The sequence below is a fragment of the Hydractinia symbiolongicarpus genome, chromosome 8 (assembly GCF_029227915.1).
Source record: "Hydractinia symbiolongicarpus strain clone_291-10 chromosome 8, HSymV2.1, whole genome shotgun sequence".
NCBI lineage: Eukaryota > Metazoa > Cnidaria > Hydrozoa > Anthoathecata > Hydractiniidae > Hydractinia > Hydractinia symbiolongicarpus.
Window position 1 is genome coordinate 3265351 of NC_079882.1, and position 20075 is coordinate 3285425.

The window sequence follows — 20075 nt, forward strand, 5'->3', positions numbered from 1 at the left end:
ATACAAACCATTTACATATTAATATTAGCTTTGACACTAAACCAAACCTCACTGCAAAGAAATTATAGATATTAAGTCATTAAATTTGTGGTATAATGTTACGTTATCTGCAGTGTATTTTTATGTGCCTTTTTATTTTGTTGCAAAAGTGATATCATTATTACTTTACCTGAACACAATAGTCATTATAACTTGCTTTTTTAGGAAGATTTAAAAAACATGGAAAACTCATTCTGTTGTGACGAAGATGAAATATCTAAACAAAGATATAACTCTTCTGTAGAAAGTCTGGAAGAATTAGATTGGGATGGATTGCTTGAGCTGTGTAAAGAAAAAGAAGAAAAACTTAACCTTGCTGGTACTTATGGTTTGAAATTACATGAGCAATTAATAGAAACGCAAAGTCATATTGATGAAATGAGAGCGCAACATGAAGCAGAAATAGAGGTGTAAAAATTTATAAAAAATTAATTAATAGTGATTTATTTCCTGAGATATTTGTATCACAAAATGCAACTTTAGTTATACTGATATAATAAGTCCTAAAAATCAGGTACTTATTATCAACATACCGTGCACCTGTTATAAAATATGTACAGATAACCTTTACATTAAACTATAAGTTTTCCCATAAACAAGGTGATATATGTTATGAATATCCTATTCCTTAAACAAATGTTCCTTCTTAAACTTGAAATTTATATAAGAACCTCATTTTATATTTTTCATTCAAACATGAGAATTATTATCTAACCTTTTTTAAATTGAACATAACTTACCCTATGATGTTTCCTATGACTAGGAGAGAAAAAGAAGGGGCTAAAACACGATTCTCTAAAATTAACCGCCCAATTTTTAATTAACCCTATTGAGGAAATTACATATTAATACCTTAACATAAAAAGTAGTAATATAAAAAGGAGATTTTAAAACAAAAGCTAATAATTGCTTGAACCATCTATATAAGTTCTACACTTTATAAATATGTAACGAATATAAATATTTTAAAATAACTGACAAAAATATTAGCTAAGGTTGCCAAAAAGTATTTGGCAATAGGAGATTGTTAGGGTAATAAAATATTAATAGAATATACGGCCCTTGCACAGGCGTATGTTTTGCCTGTTAGCTGCACACAACAAACCATCCCCTGTTTCATTATGCTTAAATCCAAATTCTCTTGCTGTGAAATTCTCTTGCTGTGAAATTTTATATAAATAATCTTATATAATAATATGAAGTGTATGTAACGGTCATAGTGGATGTGTTCATTTTCTTTTGAAGTCGCCTAAATTTTCTTTCGAAGTTGCCAAAAAAGTATGTCTCAAATGTTAAATTTCATGACGTTATGGCATCAATAAAACTACTGTAAGGTCAATATAATAATTTAAATTAATGAAGCTATTACAGTGCACTTAAAACTTTGAGGCTAAATAATTTGGAAACAAGGGGGTTACGTCAATGATTTTTCACTGTGTGGGTAACTAGGGACTACCTAGGACGAATTTGGGTAATTTCCCCAAACCTGGGTCCTCGAATATGTTTCAGAATAAACGGATTGATGAACTCATCAAAAACATTTAAACCACAATATTTCTGTAACCGTTTGTCAAAAGTACATGGTCCTATACATTTTCTTGATCAGCATTTCCAGATCTATACAATAATTTTTTTGTGTTTTTATGGGTCTTCGCTGACACCAGCAAAGTTTTTAAGTCCTTATTTCTCCTGAGGTGTTTGTCAAAAACATATGATTATACATTATTGTGATCAGTGTTTTAACCTCTACACATTACAGGCAAAGAATAAACTAAATTTCGCCAATTTTTTTTCATCTCTACTATTTTTTAATTGTCTGTCTAAGTTGAGTTCTCCACGGGCCTAATCAACTAATTATTGTAATATTAAATTGTTTTTAACTCAGAAGTTTACTGAAAGTTTTGTTTTTTAGAAATTAGTGCAAGAAACCTTTGAACTCAGGAATAAGTTGGAACTAAAAGAAAAATCTATTCACTCACAACAACAAGAATTTGAGGCATATCAAAAACAAGTCTCAAAAAGAAACGAGACAGATGAAGAAGAGTTAAGAAATCAATTTAAAAAGGACTTTAATTTACTTAAGAAAGAAAAAGATACAGTATTGAATGATCTTGATCAGGTATGTATTTTTTATTTATTATATCTTTAAAGACTATAATATTGATAACGGTTTGTCCTGAACTTAAAATTTGTCCTGCTAGTGCTAATAAGTAAATCATGTTCTCAAACAAACCAAAAGTCTGTAAAGATGCTACTTTTGGACAGAAAAACATGAAAGTAGATTTGTGGTATATGTATATGGAGGTTTATAGATATACATTGTACTAACTGAAAATTTGATCATGACAAAATCGATGGCAAAATTTAATTCAACTCAGACTTAAAGTGTTTGGTGACTCTCCAGCCAATAATTTTATTACTAAGCATAATGTTTTATAAGCATTTTCAAGTTCAGACAGGTCAGGTTTTTAGGCGTGCTAAGTACCGAGCTTTGGTGATTCGTTTTGTGTTTTGTTTTGTGTGTATTTTAATTATACACAGCCTTATAAACAACAAGACTTATTTACTTACAACTTGCTTTGGTGTAATTATTTGTCACTGTTATTTTAAAGGCAGTGGTAAAATAGTAGCATATTGAGCTGGAATACTTAGCCAAATAAAACAGGGGTTGTGATATCTTTTAGGAAAAAATCAATCACAAATGAATAATGCAAAAACAAAGATTTCTTTTTAAAATAATAAAAATGAGGATTACTGATGACTCTCTGCATTTTTTGACCTCATAAATGTTTGTTTTTTATTTTCACATGTTTGTTTATTATGGATTATATGATAAAATAATGCAAAATACGTATATCTCGTAAATTGCTGAGGGGTGTAGGCACGTGATGTGTAAAGGCACTAAATACCCAAAGGCATGTTTTCACTTAGGCACGAACAATAATGAGGCAGCTAATTCAGCAGCAGCTGTTAAATTGGTCCAAGTTGGTGCAAGAATTAAAATGTAGGCACAGTGAACCGAAATTTTTTTGCTATTGGAATCTGGATTTTTGATTTTTTCTAACTTTTTAACCTGCTTTTGATTGTTTACATTGATATATTAACTAGTAAAATAAAGAGACAAAAAGCTGCGCTTGGTAATATTTTTCACAGTCAAATCATGAACAAACAAAGGAAACAACTTTAATCAATATATTTATGGTTAAATTTTATTCTTCAAAATGTTTCGTGTTTAAGATATCTTACCTCTATCCCAAACGTTACCTGTGATAATTCTTAGATATATTTATTAAATAAGCTGCTTATCTGAGCCAAGTAGGAGTCTGTATTGTCTAACTAGTTTGTATTTTTAAAATTAATATTTTTAAAAATAGAAGAATGGTTTTGCACATTTCTGATATCAGTGTATTATATTTAGGCTCAATTAAGAGAGAGACATGCTAATACAAAGATAATTCAGTTAGAAGAAAAGATACACGAACTTCAAGCTGATAATCAAAAGAAAGTCCAACATGTCACAACTGAGGACAGCAACTCCGAAGTGTTTCAACTTCATGAAAAGATATTTTTACTAGAAGAAGAATGTGAACAAAATAATGCAAAGATTCAAGAATTGCAAAATGAAAATCAAACTCTCTCACTAGACTTACGTGCCAAAATTTCTGAGTTGTCCAGCATATCAAAAGAACTTGAAGAAGCGGAAAAGCGTTCTACCAGTTATTTTAACCACCTGCAGGTAGCCATGTTATATTCCCTGTTGATTTCCAGTGCAGTAATATCTTAATTCATCCTGAATATTTTTACTACAATTTTGTACTTGTTGCAGTGTCAGGAAATTCTTTTACCTTGTGGACTACAAAAGCTCCTTTCAAAATAAAGAATCTTTTTTAAGACACTTTTTCGTGTTCTGTTGCAGTTGTTTTTTGTACTTGTTTTAGCAAGCAAGAGAAGAATCTACCGAAGTCAGAGTGGAACTTGATGCCCTGAAGGCTGAACTTAGAGGCCTAGGACATTCAAAAACTGGCAACTCCTTATTTGGTGAAGTATGTGTCATAAATTATTTAATAGATAACATATTTAACGTCTCACCATAGCCTGCTTGTATGGGATTTTTGATAATTTTCAGCTTGAAGATAAGCGAGTTGAAATGGAGAAGAAGTTGCTTTCAATGCAAGTGAAACACGTGTCACTTCAAAAAGCCTACTCGTTTGTGAAATCTCAACTGCACAACATGAAAGTAGGTCGTCATTACTCTAGTGGTAAATTAGCAATTTATTTATTTTAAAATATTTTCTTCGTACATGGTAGCTTTGACGTGCCATAAGATATCAAAATTTTGCCCAAAATTTCCAAATAGTGTCCTAACCCATCTTAAAATTGATAATCATTCGAGTCTAGTGATAATTGATTCTCTTTCTCCAGACGCAAGTGGTAGCTTTATTGCAAATGAATTCTGGTCGAGCTGATGGAGAAAGAATTGTGCATTTAGAAAGAGCACTGTCACAGGCAAAGGAAGAAGCGTTGGCGTTATCGAAGAAAATAAAGTCACAAGAGGCTAGTCAGGTAAATCTTTTTTTACAGTGAAAGCTTGTTGGAAGTGATACGAGGCTTATCGCCACCAACTTACTTTAAGGGTGTAAAATTCCGAACGCAAAAATAAGCCCTACTTTCTTTGATTTTCGTAAACAACCATTACCCTAATTCCCTTAATTTTCCCGCATTTTTTCGTTATTATTATTTTCTACATTGAGTCTACGTCCAAATTGTTAGTACTATGTCAAAGGATTGTGTAAATAAAACTATTTCAAGTGACTTTCATACCAATCACTTATTGTTCTTCGTTTTGTATATCCATGGTTGTACTCTATTGTATATATTCTGCACAAACGTTTTACGAGATTACCAAATTTACATTGTTCAGAAACTTTGAGCGAAAAAAGACAGCCAACATTAACATATTTTATCTTCATATAGGCACAATTGACATACCCAATTTTTTATAATGCAACTTGTACAAAATTAGTTATGTTACTCTTAAGTTGTTGTATAACAAATATTTTTGCTCGTTTACCTATTCTTTTTTTTTCAGGATCTTTCTGCAGAAGGAATTCAAGCTTTAGCAAGGTCACTGCCACAATTTGAATGCAATCAAGACATGATCAATTTTTTATCTATTCAACTGGAAGATTACAAGTAGGAATATTTTCGAATTTTTAACTGTTTTGGTAAAAATATATGTGTAACGATATTTGAAAAAGAAATAAACACTTTTGATACCATTTGTGCGTGAAAATTTGTAGAAAGAACAGTGAATATATGAGATTGTTGGCTAAGTTACATTCTCTTTCCAGTCTTCCAAACATGATTTATCAATTAGCGCAAACTCTACATTTCTATGTAATTTGAAATCGGGTTTGTTTATTATTTCCTATGCAAAATTTAACCAGCATGCATTTCGATTTCCGCCACTCGCGCAACGTCCTGTCGTTTATTATTTACAATTATGGTTAGCATAGTAAGCAATAAAGGTCTATACTTTTTAAACGAATTTTGACGGAAAAAAAATGTTATTAGTCACGAATTTTATTGACCTGACTTTGCACGCAACCCACGCAATAACGGTAGAATTGTTCATTTGTTCTTTAGGGCAAAATTACGAAAAACTGAGGAAGAACTGGAGCAGACGTACATGATGAAGCTGGCTGAAAGTGATAAATTGCAAACAGCCGAACAAAAACTACACGAGACGGGTGTCTCGTCGGAGAAGTTTAAAAGCGAAAACATGAAGTTACGTTTGAGACTCGATGAAATAAAAAACAAACTGCAAGCAGGTATAGCGTTCTGGGGAGGTCAGGGGGTGTGGAGTTTGCAATTTTTATGAATTTTTTCTAATAATATTTCCCTCTGATGACCCCCTATTTTAGAATATTTTTGAAATATTTCTGTTGTTCTGTTCTGTTGTTTTTTATAATTGTTACCACATAATACCTTTTAATAACATTCGAACTCGTGCGCAGTCTCCTTTTAGTGTTGTATTTTCTTATGGTAATTCAGGGAACAGGTGAAACGTAATGAAGCCTAGTAACTCTGGTGAGCGTTCCTAAATAGTTAGGGAGAGGCTTCTAAAACAATTCAATTGAACTGGATGGTAAATATGGCGATAGTAATGTAGAACAAATTTTAACGTCTTTTTTTTGTTTAAATATTTTTTAACACAAATTTTTAAAAAGTTATTGAAACCTACAGAAAATTTCGACTAGTGTCAGAAAAAGTAAAAAAAAAACAATAGATAAACTTTCGCAATTGGTCATTCGTATCCAAGAAAAACGAAAAAATAATTCCCATCCATTGGGTCCAACGTACAAACTTTTGTAGCTGTATCGTTTTCATACGAGCTTGATACTGTTAATCGTAAAAAAATATTGAAACGGATTTCGCGCTGGCTTTTTTGGCCAATGGAATCACGATTTTTCTGCGTTTTTGTAGGCGCCGTCGTTTTACAGGTTAGAGAAAGAAAATTGCGTTAAGTATGGTTACGCGTAATTTTTCTTTGAAAGATGTTATTTTCACTTTTTCTTTCGTTATTCTGTTACAAGCTAACTAATGACGACCTATTTTTGTTTCATTTTCGTTATTTAGAAACACAGAAGAGAATATTAGTGGAAAAGAAATTCAACTATGACTCTACTGATGATGTCGTTGCTATTGGAGTTGCTGAACCTCCAACCAAAGAAAGAAAATCTCTTCCTTACACATTAGCAAAAGCGAAAGAGAAAGAAAATGAAAAGTTCGCTAAAACTTGCAGCAGAACTAATAATGCGAAGAAGCCTGCAAGCTTTTCATCGGGAATGAATTGGAATGTTCTGCCCAAGGAAATTTTAAAAGAGTTTAATATACAACGGAGAGACAATTTTGAACCGAGTAGGGACAGGATTGACAATGTATTTAAATCACCAGCTGTTAGTGCATCCACACAGCAACCATCGAAGGAAAACAGAACTCCCATAGACCGTCACAATACGAAGGGACGTCCCACCCCTGAAACTTCGAAATCGCGTAAAGTGAGCTTTAAAGAAGAACCAGAAACAATTGTTGTGTCTTGTCCCAATGCTTCAGTCATCGACGAATCCGCGGAGAACTTTGGATTACCGGAAACGGTGTGTATTTTTTCCCCTAATGTTTATGTTTGTGCACTAGTCGGGAAGAATTGTTTACTTTGATAGGGGCTTAGTAGCTAAATCTTTTGAAATAGCCTGGCTACAGTACAAATTAAATTAATCTGGTCTGACAGGCTGTTTTCCCGATACTCCTTAAAGGATGAGGGAAACCCTGCAAAATATAAAGAAATTATTTTTTTAATATAAATAACCAATGACATTTGGAAGCTCTTAAAAAAGTGGAAGAGTTATTTCACAGACAATACCGAAATCCTCGAGCTTTTGCAAGTTATGCACATTAAATAAGATTATTTGGAAAGTTGTCTAGGAATATTTATTGATTCTAAGGTTTCAGACTTATGCGAAATTATGACATTATCCCCTGATGCTGAAAAACAATTACTGTTATCAATAATAATTGTAAAGATTAAATATTAACATTCATTTCAATATGCTGCAAATATCAACCTAAATGGCTAAAACCAATAAATCATCATATGTCAGTGTTTTTTTAGACTGTCCCAAAATGTATTTTCACGATTTTCAAAAAACAAATATTTTGATATAACTTTGTCAAAACTGGACACTCGGACTAAAAATTTTCGGACATCTTGTCATTCTGCTTTTAGAATATGTGATCACAATGTTAGGAGCTCTTAAGGAAGCAGTATTCCAAAATGACTGTTTTTCTGCCTTTGGCTCTGGAAATCCTCAGATGCTCGTTTTGGACAAGTTTGTGTACTAATGATAATCCTGAATACTTTAATTTTGACTTGTATGAGATCATAATAACTACTAGTTTGATAAGAATGAATACAGAAATTGATTTTGAGCATCAAATGAAGAATAATTCCAAAATATGACTTACAGTGATATAACAATCATTTAAAGAATATGAACGTAAGATAAGCACAGTCATACTACATACAACTTGTAAAATATCGTTAACAAAAGAGGTAAGCCGCTACTAATATGAAAAATGTAAGTCTTGTAACAAAGAGCAAAACAGGAATGAAAAAATCCAATCATGTAAGCAAAAAACAATTTGGTTTTAAAGAGTCATTGATTCTCAAAGAAAGTTTGACTTATTTATCTCAGAGATAAATCTGGCATTCAAGAGCGTACCGGGATAAAACATTCCGCACTGAAATAATATCTACATGTAAGAGTTGGCTTTTTGAATCAAACTCTCAAAATACTAAACATTTAAGTAAAGATCATTGGTAATGTCTACATAGGTATCAAAAGCTTCATCTGGAGCAAATACGATTGACGTTGGTAAGATTTGAAATTTCTTCTTACTGATCTGCTTAGAGTGACATTGGTAAAACTTGTTAAAACCATTAAATGCAACACCTCACTTAGATCCGGAGATGATGTCATGCATAATTAGCGAAACTTTTTAGTCAAATCTCGAGAACCAATAAGACTTTTCAAAAAAATTAAAATATTCTTAGACAACTTTCCAAGCTCTTTCTTATGAAATCGTGGGAGGTTAAGCTTTGACATTATTTTACTTTGCCCCTAAAAGTTCTGTGGTACCTAACTATCCCTGACTAAAAGTTAATGAAAGTCTATAACCGCTTTCATTCTTTTTTCGCCTTATACAGCAATTTTAAACGTTTTAATTTCATATCCTATTGTTTGTATAGAATCAAGAGACAAAGGAAAAGATATCTTCGGAGCTATCAAATACGCCATCACCGGAACCTTTACAATCCAGCTCGGTGGGAAATATTAATAGGAACATTAAAATTGATAATGAAGCCAACAAGATTTTTAATATCCCAAAAGCAACAAACGATGATAATCCCGAATGCAAAATGCAGTAGTTGAATGAATGGGAAACTTTGAAGTTGTTTTGTAATTTTTCAACTAGCCCCCTGATTTGTAAAACACATATTTCGTACAATAAATTCCTGAGATTCCTCAGGCGTCACAAATCTATTTTTATTCCTGAAACATCTTTTAAATTAATCATTTAAATTCAAAGCCAACAAACGAGTAGGCCTTGCCACATAAGCGAGAAATTACAACAAAACAAGTGAAAAGCTGAATTCGAAAGTAAAATGTTGACTAGGAGGCACCATTACAGTTACGGGGCAGAACGGTCAGTGCAATTTGGTATGTACTTTACAGATGCGCTAATGAATATGTTATGAGTTATTCTATGCCAATCAGCTTGGTCATGAAAATTTGTTATTAACAACCCAAAACAAATTTTGGCTAAAACTTTCTCGGAGAAAAATGAAGTTTAACAATACGCTCTTTTTTTCAGATCATTATAAGGGATCCTGGAACACACAATGAGTTGCGCCGTAAATTGCATAAATTTGCAACGTCACAAAATGTACCGCATATAGAATTCATGTCCAGACAGTCCATATGCCGTCGTCTTAGGTCAAAAGTTATCACATTGGTTAAAAAGGGGCAAGGTTGATAATCAAGACGAGTCTCGCATTTTATAAACCCGACAGTCACGTTTTTTGACTTCTCATTTTGCTTTTTCCACTTTTTGTATAAAACATGCCAAACTTGTTAAACACTTCTTACTCGATTACTTTAGAGATAAAAACATCGACTGGGATGTTTCTTCCAAAGTAGCTAACGGCAATGTATTACCAATCTATTACCAGGGACATTTTTTTCGCTTCGTAACTCATCAAAAATAAAAAGGGCCCAGCGACGAGGTTGTTTAAGTAGCATTTTTATGTTGCACATGTTCTCAAAAAGTTTTTCTTTCTGCACAGCCTGTTCGGATATATTTATGTATTTGAATTTCAGTTCCAGAATCCTTTTATACCTCCCCAAACAGTTCTATGATATTTAATTTTTCAACAAAAAGGAACACAGTGTGGGAATAGAGAAAGCTTCGTGAGTTCATTCCCCAACAGGTGTATCTAGGTGTGAAAGCCAATTTTGGAAACAAAAAAAAACAGCTTACGAAAGTAAAACCGTATCATTAAGTGTTGTGTCGTCTTTCAGTTTATACTGGTGGATAAGAGATTTTCGGAATAAACACAGCTTTTTACAACCTCCTTTTGCTTAATTTGTCGAGAGATGTTATACATCAACCACGTTCAGACCTTGGCTAAATTTCGTGGCATAATTGCTTTTATTACAACTTCTTTCTGCCTCGTTCTGTACGCAACTAAACCGTAGTATATTTACGAGCGAACGTGTTCCGCTAGAACACTAACTTCCCGTTATTTGCTGCATGTGCGTACTGACAACCAGTTCAAATTACTGGTTATACTCACAGTGTCTACAACGGAAGTAAAAATCATTCACAAGGTAAAGCATAATACAAAAAGTCAATTTTTCACGTTCCATACATCGTGTTTTAAAAAAATAATACAGATATTGAAGTAGATTGAGTGCAGATAAATAAACGTTTAGTAGAATTAATGTTCAATTAATGGTTTTGTTATCTGTATTCAATCTAGCTATTCCATGATAATAAATTACATTTCTTCAGAGATCTTTCACGTAACGAAAACCAGAGATGGTTTGTGTATGCGATGAACGATTTTTATACCATTTAAGACAATAATTTACAAATATAGCTATTTAGCACAATCATTAAATTATGCTGTCTTTTCTTGCTCGATTGCTAAAAAGAAAGTCAAATTGTTGGTGTAATGCGATATTTTATTACGTCAAAAGTGGGAAGGGCACATATTTAACTTTTCAAATAATATGTAGCTAGCTAAGCTAGGTAACATCACTACTTACTTTCTTTCGTGGGTAAAGGATTTTTTTCTTTAGTCTCAGTTTTCTTTAATTTCGTTTTGTCGAAAGATTCAACTTCTTTGACGTCTGGTTTACTATCAGCCATTACTGCGATTGGAAGGTTTTGATCACAAAACTAAACGAAAAGACATGATTTCTTTGAATAAATAGACTTCCCGCGTAGCTACATGACGAATATCATACAAATACAAACTTTTCAACCACGATAAAATTCAATAAAAACTCACCACAAGTTTAAAGTTTTACAATGAATTCCCCACAATCCAATCTTAACAGACACAAGGTGATTTAGAGGTGTGAGCTCGATATTTATAGGAAACGCAAAACCATCGGCCATTGTTTTTATGTCGCGTCTGTAAACAACACATAATTTTTGTTTGCAGACTTGAGAGAATGTAAAGTTTGATCATCTTGTTTCTACCTTGATCGATAAAGAAATTCTAATTTAACATCGGCCGGGCCGTTTGAGCCGGATGATATTTGGCGGGAAACATAACAAATTTTCTTTGTATTTGACTATATATTCTAAAACTAAGAAGTTGTTAAAGGTCTAGAAATTTTAGTTAAATTTAAAAAGTGCGTAGTGGTATTAGCCAAAATGACTATATATTTTTTTCATTAGCATTTTCCAAAAAAACGAAATTATGCCCCTCCCCTTTTTAGAAAATATTTGACGTTGCATTTTGTTGGCTACCGTAAAAAAATCAAATGATTACGTAGGACAAAATGGCGGAAGAAAAGTTGTGGACTAGAGAGAAAATCAAATCTAAAATAGAAGATAATGAACTCGATCTCAGTTTATGTGGAATATCCAAAGTACCTGTTAAAGATATGGTACATCTTTTTTATACTTATAGCACTTGAGAAAAAAGAACTAGCTAGCCACCTACAAGTATGTGAATTAAAATAAAGCGAAATTAACAAAAACTCAAATATAGATACAATACGCATTATGTTTTGGGTTTCACGTTAAAAAAAGCAAAGATTTTTTGAAAAATTTACTCCCACACAACATAATGAATGCAGACCTGTAATTAAATATTAAACCAGTTCCAGGATAATAAGGCCACCCTTAAAAATATAATTGGTTAGTGTCACCCAACCGACTCACTTTGAAAGGCGAAAAAGTCAAGTCGGGGAATCGATAAATTTGTAAAAAATAAACCAAACAATCTACGAACAATCTTAGACACGCAACAAAATCCACCATTTACCTTTTCAGCAGCCCTCCGAATTATGGTTGTTACGTCCGAATGTTATTTCAATAGGGGACTGCACTGTGTGACTCAGTGCTATATTTTCCTGCTTCGTATTTATACGGCAATACAAGCAAAAACCATGTGAACAACATTGACTGACAAAAATTGAACTTGAAATGGATTTAAAATGAATAACAAAATATGGCTGCGATATGTAGTATTTTTGTAATTTTTCATGAAAAATTTTTATCCAACCAACCAACCGACTCACTTTTGTAATTAGAAATGACGCTAACCAAACATATTTTTGACGGTGGCTTAATGTACAGATATGGAAACAGTTTCGTGTTGAGAAACAGTTTCCATATTTAGAAATTTTTTCTGTAAAAATAGGAAATAGTTTGTGAATATGGACACCAATTTCCGTCTTCCACAAGCTAATTTGGGTTTCTTCGTTATAATCATTCTACCAATAGAAAGCCCTATACCAATAAACTTTAAAATATAGACCTTTTGAATGTTTACATTTTCCGGGGGTAAGCCCTTTCAGCTTTAAAATTTGCGTGGCAAGCAAAAGATGTGATTGCTAGGTATCCATCTACACTCGATAATTCTGTTCTGTTAAAAGAAATAAGCTTGAAAAGACCTTTCTTCAGCAAGCTTCCGTATCTTTCTACATGCCACACAGTTGTTAGTGTCAGAAGGGCTTACCACAGAAAATATAAACATTCAAAAAGATCTATTATATGGAAATTATGTGTACTTCAGGGCTTGTTACTACTGGAGTTTTAATCAAATTTCACCTGTATTGAAGATATATTAGCCTTATCCCTCGAGCCAAACAGAAAAACAGTCTCCAAAGTCGAAAATAATTTCTGTTTTACAAAAAAAAACATAAAATCGGCAAACTTTTTCTTTTTTTTCAGAGTTTTATAATACGGAACTGTTTCCATACTACATCAAATTGAACCAAAGTTTAACAACATCAGCAGGAATTAAATGCAGAATCTTAGATAAGGTTAATCACATTCTCCTCAAAATTTCAACAAGGAAAAAAGAATCAATAGCTTTTAATTTGTCGTTAAAAACAGTTTAAAAGTATGTATCTTAAATGTATATATATACTATATACATTAAAATTAAGATGCAGGAATATTCTTCACTGTGTTTACTAAGTCATAAGAGGTTAGGTATTTGGTTTGTTGGCTTATTTGTCAACATCAAATATATAATTTGTTAGCATCACCTGACTGATTCAGTTTAAAATTTAAAAATGGATCAGTAAACAACAACAGCAGTTAAACTTTCACACTCATGCATTATTGTTTCCTTCTGTCTGTAAATCAACATCCTGGATATAAAGCAAAATGAATTGATTGCTAACATAAGCTTCCTACTTATCCAAGCCTTTTCAATATTCTATGCAAAACAAGTGAAAACCAGGGCAGTTGATTGACCAAAATTAAACCTGAAATGGCACCGCACATAGTAAAAATAAAGAACCAAATATGGCTGTGACTTACAGGTTTTTTGGATTTTTGCAAAAAATTTTCCCAATGGCTCACTTTTGTAATAAGAAATAACGCCATGTTTATGTAAAATATATTTTGAATATGGCCAAACCAACATGTTTTTCATGCAAGTGTGAAATTATACTGCAATTGCATTTTGATGTTGAGTAAAGTTTAGTTGAGTTGTATTAGGGTGTAAGACACTACCACTTACATTGGGAAAAGCAACTTTGGACATTTGCTTCTCATTTACGTTTTTATAACATTCATCTTCTGCTTAGGATCGGTGTTAAAGTGGCAAAGGTTTTTCATCTTTATTTGCACAAGTATGGCATTTAATGATAAATTAACGAACTGAATTTTCATTTTCACTTTTTCAGTTTAACATAAAACTAACCTTTTGTCAAAATTTCTTAGTATCAAAGATAATATATATTTTTTTTGAAAAAAGAGAGAAAAAAGAGTTTTAGTAAACTATTATTAACAGCTCTTCTTATTTTGTACTATCATTTCCTCTAAATTGTTGAAAGTTATCTTAAGAAATTACTTTGTTGAGGTCTGTTGTCTTGTGCTTCGTCAGAAATAATGCAAATGTTGATGATTAGTACATTTAAGGAATGCGTACAAGTGAGTTTGTTGTTGGCTAGTAGTTCATGCTTTAACATGATAAAACCACAAAAACATGCATGTCTTTACAATAAATATTTTTAGTTTAATTTTTTGCTTATGAGTTGTAATATGATAACTATGATATTTTGAAATGTAAAGTAAAGGGAAGTAAAAGGATATTGTATGAACATCAAGTTGTTTATGGTGTAATGTTATTATAACGTTTAATAACTGTTTCATATGTAAATATTATGAAATTTTTTGATTTCAAAGTCTCCTTTTTAAAAGGTGTTAGAATTTTTTTGTTACTACTTTAACATAGTTGAAATATTTTGTTGTTTGATGCAAAGAAAATTTATGGATCATCATATGCTCTAAAATTCTCAGCATAGCATTCATCAACCAGCCATAAATAATTAACGCGGTTCATTTATTTCTGTGCAAACACCTGTGTAAAAAGTTTACAATAGAGTTCGTTGTATAGTGGAAAAAAGACCAGCTCACACAAAATGACAAGCAAAGCATACCACCACTGATTACTTGAATAGTTGTACCTTTTGTTTATATTTTCTCTTTAGAATTTTGTTAGCATTTTACACTGAGCATAAAAATTTAATGAATTTGCTATAAAACTTTTAATACCTTAAAATTATTAAATTCCACATGTAAAAAAAAAAATATTTTTTCCCGTTTGTAATTTTAAAGCATTTTGATACTTTGAGATTTAACAATTGATACTAATCGTTTTATTTTGGGGTCCCTTTAAATAAATTTTAGGACATGAGTGCTTGTGGTACTTACTTCTTAAATTTTGTAAAAATATACAAACAATTTTTCCTGCACCTCTTTTAGCAAACAATTTTCTTCATGTATTTAGAAACAGAAGTTTTTTTTAGTTGCCATTTACGAAAATCACAGTACTGGATTTATCATGTAACAAGATAAATATATTGCCGGTTAGTGTTTTTCTTGTTTTTACATAGCTGTTAGGGTTTGTGATGTTTGGATGATCATTCAAACATCATCCACCGTTATTATGTTTTTTATTTTACTCCTTTTTTTAATTTATAGGACAATTTTACAAAGCTTGTCCAGTTGGTACATCTAGACCTAAGCAAAAATTCACTCACTGAACTGCCAGCAGATTTTGGTTCATTAAGTCGTTTAGTTAAGCTGGACTTACTAAATAATCACTTGTCAGAATTACCACTGAGTTTTCGACAGTTCACACAGTTGAAATGGTTAGACCTAAAAGGGAACCCAATACAAGAAAACTTGCCTTCTGTTGTGGGAGATTGCTTGAAGCCGTTGGAATGTCAACAATGTGCAAAGAATGTAAGTAAAATCTTCACTATTACGTGTATATACCGCTTAATAATTTTAATATGCCCTTAATCTTCCATGTTATCCTTGCAATTTACATAATGGATTTATCATTAACATTCGCTGTTGTTGTAATCATAGCTTGACGTGCTTGGCATCAAATGTAAATTTGCATTCTTTTGTGTTGGCGCTGTTTGCAAAAAATTGTTTCGCAACACCCAGCTTTGAAACTGTTTTATTGCTCAGTTGATTTCCCACCCATTGTCTTTGAATTTAATATTAAATTAATATTACTCAACACTGAATTTAATATTAAATTGAAATTATTCGCCACCTGCACCTACATTGATTTTTTGTTGTAATTTATGACGCTGTCTTCACAAAAAGTATCAAAGAAAAGTTTTTATTTTTTTCAAAACACGAGGACCTGACACCTGGTGGATTTGTTTTGTCTCTTAATTTAGATTGTTGGCTATTATCAAAATCTTTACAATGAAAATCTTGAGAGGGAGAAAAAGGCGAAGAAACGTGAACAAAGTAGGGCATTTTGTTGTCATGATATCCTGTAGCGTTTGCTTGTTAGTGCAAAATTTATATTTATAATCAAACAAGTTAGAACTTGCTGTTCGTGTTATTTTTGTGTTTACTTTTTTTTAAGGTCGGCTTTTGAAGCAACAAAAAGAAGAAGATAATGTACGACAACGAAGAAAAGAAGAGAAGAAAAGGCGACACGAGGAAAAGAAATTAAATAATAAATTGAAAAACTCGCAAACAAATAACACAGAAGGTATAAAACAATCCTTTCACGTACTGTATTCTCCATTTTTCAAAGTAATATTACATCACGCAAAAAAAAACATTTCTATTTTTAGAAATGACTAACAATGAAAAAATGTCGCAGTCAGTTTCACAAGGTTTGTTTGTTTAGCACGTTACATGATTTCCTAATAAAGAGAAGTTACTTCGTTACACATTTCCTTAAAAGACCAAATGTTCTTTCCTACGGAACTATTAAACCCTCGTCATTCATTTGCTATAAGTGGCCTTTCGTTAAAGCCTAATTTTGATAATAGGTACTACTCCCTATATTACGTCCGTTCCCTTTTGTTTATTGGAGGTTTTAAAGTTTTTTAATGCGTTTCAACATAAGTGGAAAGTTTTTTGGCCTTTTCAAAACCACTTGCTTTGTAACAAATTATTTTGCGTCATTCTCGCACAAGTTGTTGTGTTTAGAAAACTTCCTTTCGATAAAATGAGATTTGTCGCTATTTGTGGAAGGTTACGTCACAGAAGAAAAAAACGTCTGCCCTGAAGAGTAACTACGTAATCGTAACCTTTGACACTTGATGAGTAAAACTTTATTTTGAAGAAAAACCCATTTGTAAATTTAGACGTTTGGGAGGATGCGATTGAATACTGGACCAATTGTGTTGTTAGCAGTAACATGTCATTTGTCCTGTCACATGTCCCGTCACGTGTCCGTCAATGTGTGTCAGATAGATTACGTAGGTGTTAGATCAAACTCTCGAATGATTTCTGTTGTTTTAAATATTCTTTTGTTTTGCTTTGTTTTTATAGAACGTGGCAAAGAATCGAACTGTTTTGGTGTGTTGTGTTACACCGTACTCTTCTTGTTTATCGTTGGAATCATAATGGCGGTCCTATTAAAAGAAAATCTCAATGAACTCAATTCATACATCGACATATTTATTAAACAAGCAAGAACTTATTTAGATCAATTAAAAAAAGCGATAAATAAATAAATAAATTGAACTAAAGATGTGGAAATTTTTTTAATATGAAGAAAAACAAAATTATTCTCTTATTTATTTTTCACAAGATTTATATGTTTTACCACGTGGAACTTTCTTTGTTCCACATAATACATTTGCGAATAATGTTCTTTTAGAAAGAAACTAGACATAATTACTCATGGTCATTATAGTTCTGTGTCTAACAGACACCGATAGTCATTTCGTTCGGATAGCAACTTCGCCTGAGGTTCTATCGTTGAGATATAAAGAATAACGAATTTAATCTGTTTACAATGTTTGTTGTGTTAGACTAATCGGATTTCTCTTGTTACAATCTGGCACAGGTTTCCCACTGTGGCTGAAGTCGCCTTTTGTCAACTGAATTTTGTCATTTTAGTACCCAGTACTTTTTGTCAGTAGATAAAATATACCCTCCATAATCATCAATGATAAACCCTGAAAATACGCACCCGTTCTTGAAAAGACCTGTTTTGTCAAAAAAATAACTCGCCTTCCCAACGGTTGTGGTTGGCACAACTAGACAAAAGATCTGCTTGCTACTTGCTTGGTACCTTGTGTATCTCAACTTATTTTCTTTCTAAACCAAGGGTAGCTAAGACTTTATATACTCCTCAGGAGTTGTACCTGTCCACTTTTGGTGGTTTTTACCTAATTTTTGGGCACATATAATGACGTGATTCGTCGTCTAAGGGTTAATGTTTGGGAAAATTAAATTTGTCAGTATTCTAATCTTTTATGTTCGAGGGACTCGGGACCAAGTTGTACACTTCAGATTCATATAAGGAGGAGCCACAGGCCCGAAACAACTTAAACATGCGATGTTGTTAAAATATCAAATTTCTCTCAGGGATTTTTTATCTTTCGTTCAAGCTCCACCTACAGACATTTTAAAACGAAGCTGAAAGTGCAAGATAACACGCGTTCAAGTGATTTGATGGCTGCCAGTTATATCAGTAATTATATAGTAGTATATCGGCCATATGAATGAATGGCCGCTGTGAATAGATGTTATCAGTGGATCGATTAGTGACAATATACTTAATTACTTCATTCACTTACGAGCAATTAATCCTAATGACACCTTTCTTTATATACACTTATAGAAAGAGAATTTTGCTCCCCAGTCCTTTTTAATTAAATGTGGCCAGAATGTCACAGTGGGTAAGGTGACATGATTTTCGTGTGTAAACAGATATATGACTTAAAAAATCAACTCCCCTAAATGAAAAAGCGAGGATGACGTCAGAGTAAAAGGAGGTCGTGAATTTGGTTTGGTGTAGAGCGTGGGAATTTTTGTTTATATATTATTTTCTTTTTGCTACGACTAAGAATATATCTTACGGCCTTTACGTCATAATGAAGGACTTTCGTGTCATCTCGCAGTCATAATACCTACAATGCTAGCTTTTCTTACGGTAAATAGTTTTGTGTAAGAAAAGGTCACGAGAAATTGGGGATAGGTCTGCGAAATGTTGTAGAATTTCTTACATATAAAAAATCGATTTTAAGATCAAAATACAATAAATTGTTAGGTACCCAGAATAACAAACAGACAAAAAATAACTAAGTAAAACTATCAAAATTTGCGTGATGCTTTGTTTGCAGTGCTCTGTTCGCCAGAGAATAAAATAAAACGTTAACCTCTGGGTGCCTATCAATCTATCCCGTCAGCATGTGATAAAAGGTGTAGAAGAGAGTCCTGGGACAGATTGGCACTCTATTAAAGGTTATCTCCCGCTAAAAGTCAAGTTGAGCTCATATGAAAGATCTTTGAAAGTTGTCTAGAAATCTTTTTATTTTTTTGAAATATCCTTATCCGTTATCGAGATACTTGTCTTAAAAGTAGTACTAACAAGACGTATGATATACGTAAACAACCTCGCGAATAAAGTTTACAAAAAGCTGTCTATTAAATTGTGATTTCTGTTACGAAGTTAGACACGACATATTTTGCTATTCAGATGGGCAATAACATTTCTTGTGGACTACGCAGTTATTTTTCGAAATTGATTTGTGAGATCTTCTTAAACGGAAAATTCCTCGAAATTTCAATTTTCGTTGGGTCAGTCTGGGGTAATCTGACTGACAGAAAGAAGAAAGCGAGAACGAGAAATTCTTTTCGCTACAAAAAGAATTTCGTTCTCGTAATTATTTATATATGGTGGAGCGTCTTCGTTTTTCTCTTACGTATTGTTGTGGAAATTTTATTTTTCGCAGACTACTTTCCCGGCATTTGGGGAGACCTTAATTCTGCCTATACTCACTTTTGAAAACTTTGGTGGAAACAACTTTACTTTACCAGTTAGTTAAATAAAGCTTGTGAACACTAATCTTATCTTTTTAAAAAATAAACAATATGCAGGCGCTGCATAAACTATCTCGCTATTAAAAATGCACAACTATGAAACATCCACAATGCAACCCAACTTTACAATTTCTGCTAACAAAAAATACAGCCTAACATTTATGGTTGAAAGTCGCGCGATTGAAAAGTTTATGAGCTTAAACTCCATTTAGGTGACAAAAATCAAAATTTTGATGTCACTATCATATTCAGCATACTTTTTTTGATAACTGTGCCAAATTTTGTCGAAAATAAAGTATTTTAATTTTCGAACCAATTTTGGCCTAAAATGACATTTAGGTGACAAAAAATCAAAATTTTAATGTCATCATGTTCGGCATACTTTTTTTGTTAACTTTGCCAAG

General features: G+C 32.4%; 2 protein-coding genes across 4 annotated transcripts; both read left to right on the forward strand.

Annotated features, from left to right (window-relative positions):
• Nucleotides 1-179: 179 nt before the first annotated feature.
• On the forward strand, nucleotides 180-9139 carry LOC130654285 (protein Spindly-A-like). Its single transcript, XM_057456838.1, has 10 exons — nucleotides 180-447; nucleotides 1952-2158; nucleotides 3458-3775; nucleotides 3978-4082; nucleotides 4166-4276; nucleotides 4462-4602; nucleotides 5129-5232; nucleotides 5686-5870; nucleotides 6679-7196; nucleotides 8849-9139. The coding sequence occupies exons 1-10, from the start codon at nucleotides 220-222 to the stop codon at nucleotides 9026-9028; spliced, it is 2097 nt and encodes a 698-aa protein (XP_057312821.1). The 5' UTR covers nucleotides 180-219; the 3' UTR covers nucleotides 9029-9139.
• A 2488-nt stretch (nucleotides 9140-11627) lies between these two features.
• On the forward strand, nucleotides 11628-17416 carry LOC130654292 (leucine-rich repeat-containing protein 59-like). 3 transcript variants are annotated; one of them, XM_057456846.1, is made up of 8 exons: nucleotides 11628-11783; nucleotides 15165-15224; nucleotides 15340-15603; nucleotides 16056-16128; nucleotides 16250-16378; nucleotides 16464-16505; nucleotides 16983-17096; nucleotides 17170-17416. In XM_057456846.1, exons 1-8 carry the CDS (start codon nucleotides 11676-11678, stop codon nucleotides 17352-17354), a joined length of 975 nt encoding a protein of 324 aa, XP_057312829.1. In that variant the 5' UTR covers nucleotides 11628-11675; the 3' UTR covers nucleotides 17355-17416. The 3 variants fall into 3 exon arrangements, with proteins under 3 accessions (XP_057312829.1, XP_057312831.1, XP_057312830.1); XM_057456847.1 differs by lacking the exon at nucleotides 16983-17096 and having other exon boundaries at nucleotides 11629-11783; XM_057456848.1 differs by lacking the exons at nucleotides 16464-16505; nucleotides 16983-17096.
• Nucleotides 17417-20075: the final 2659 nt, after the last annotated feature.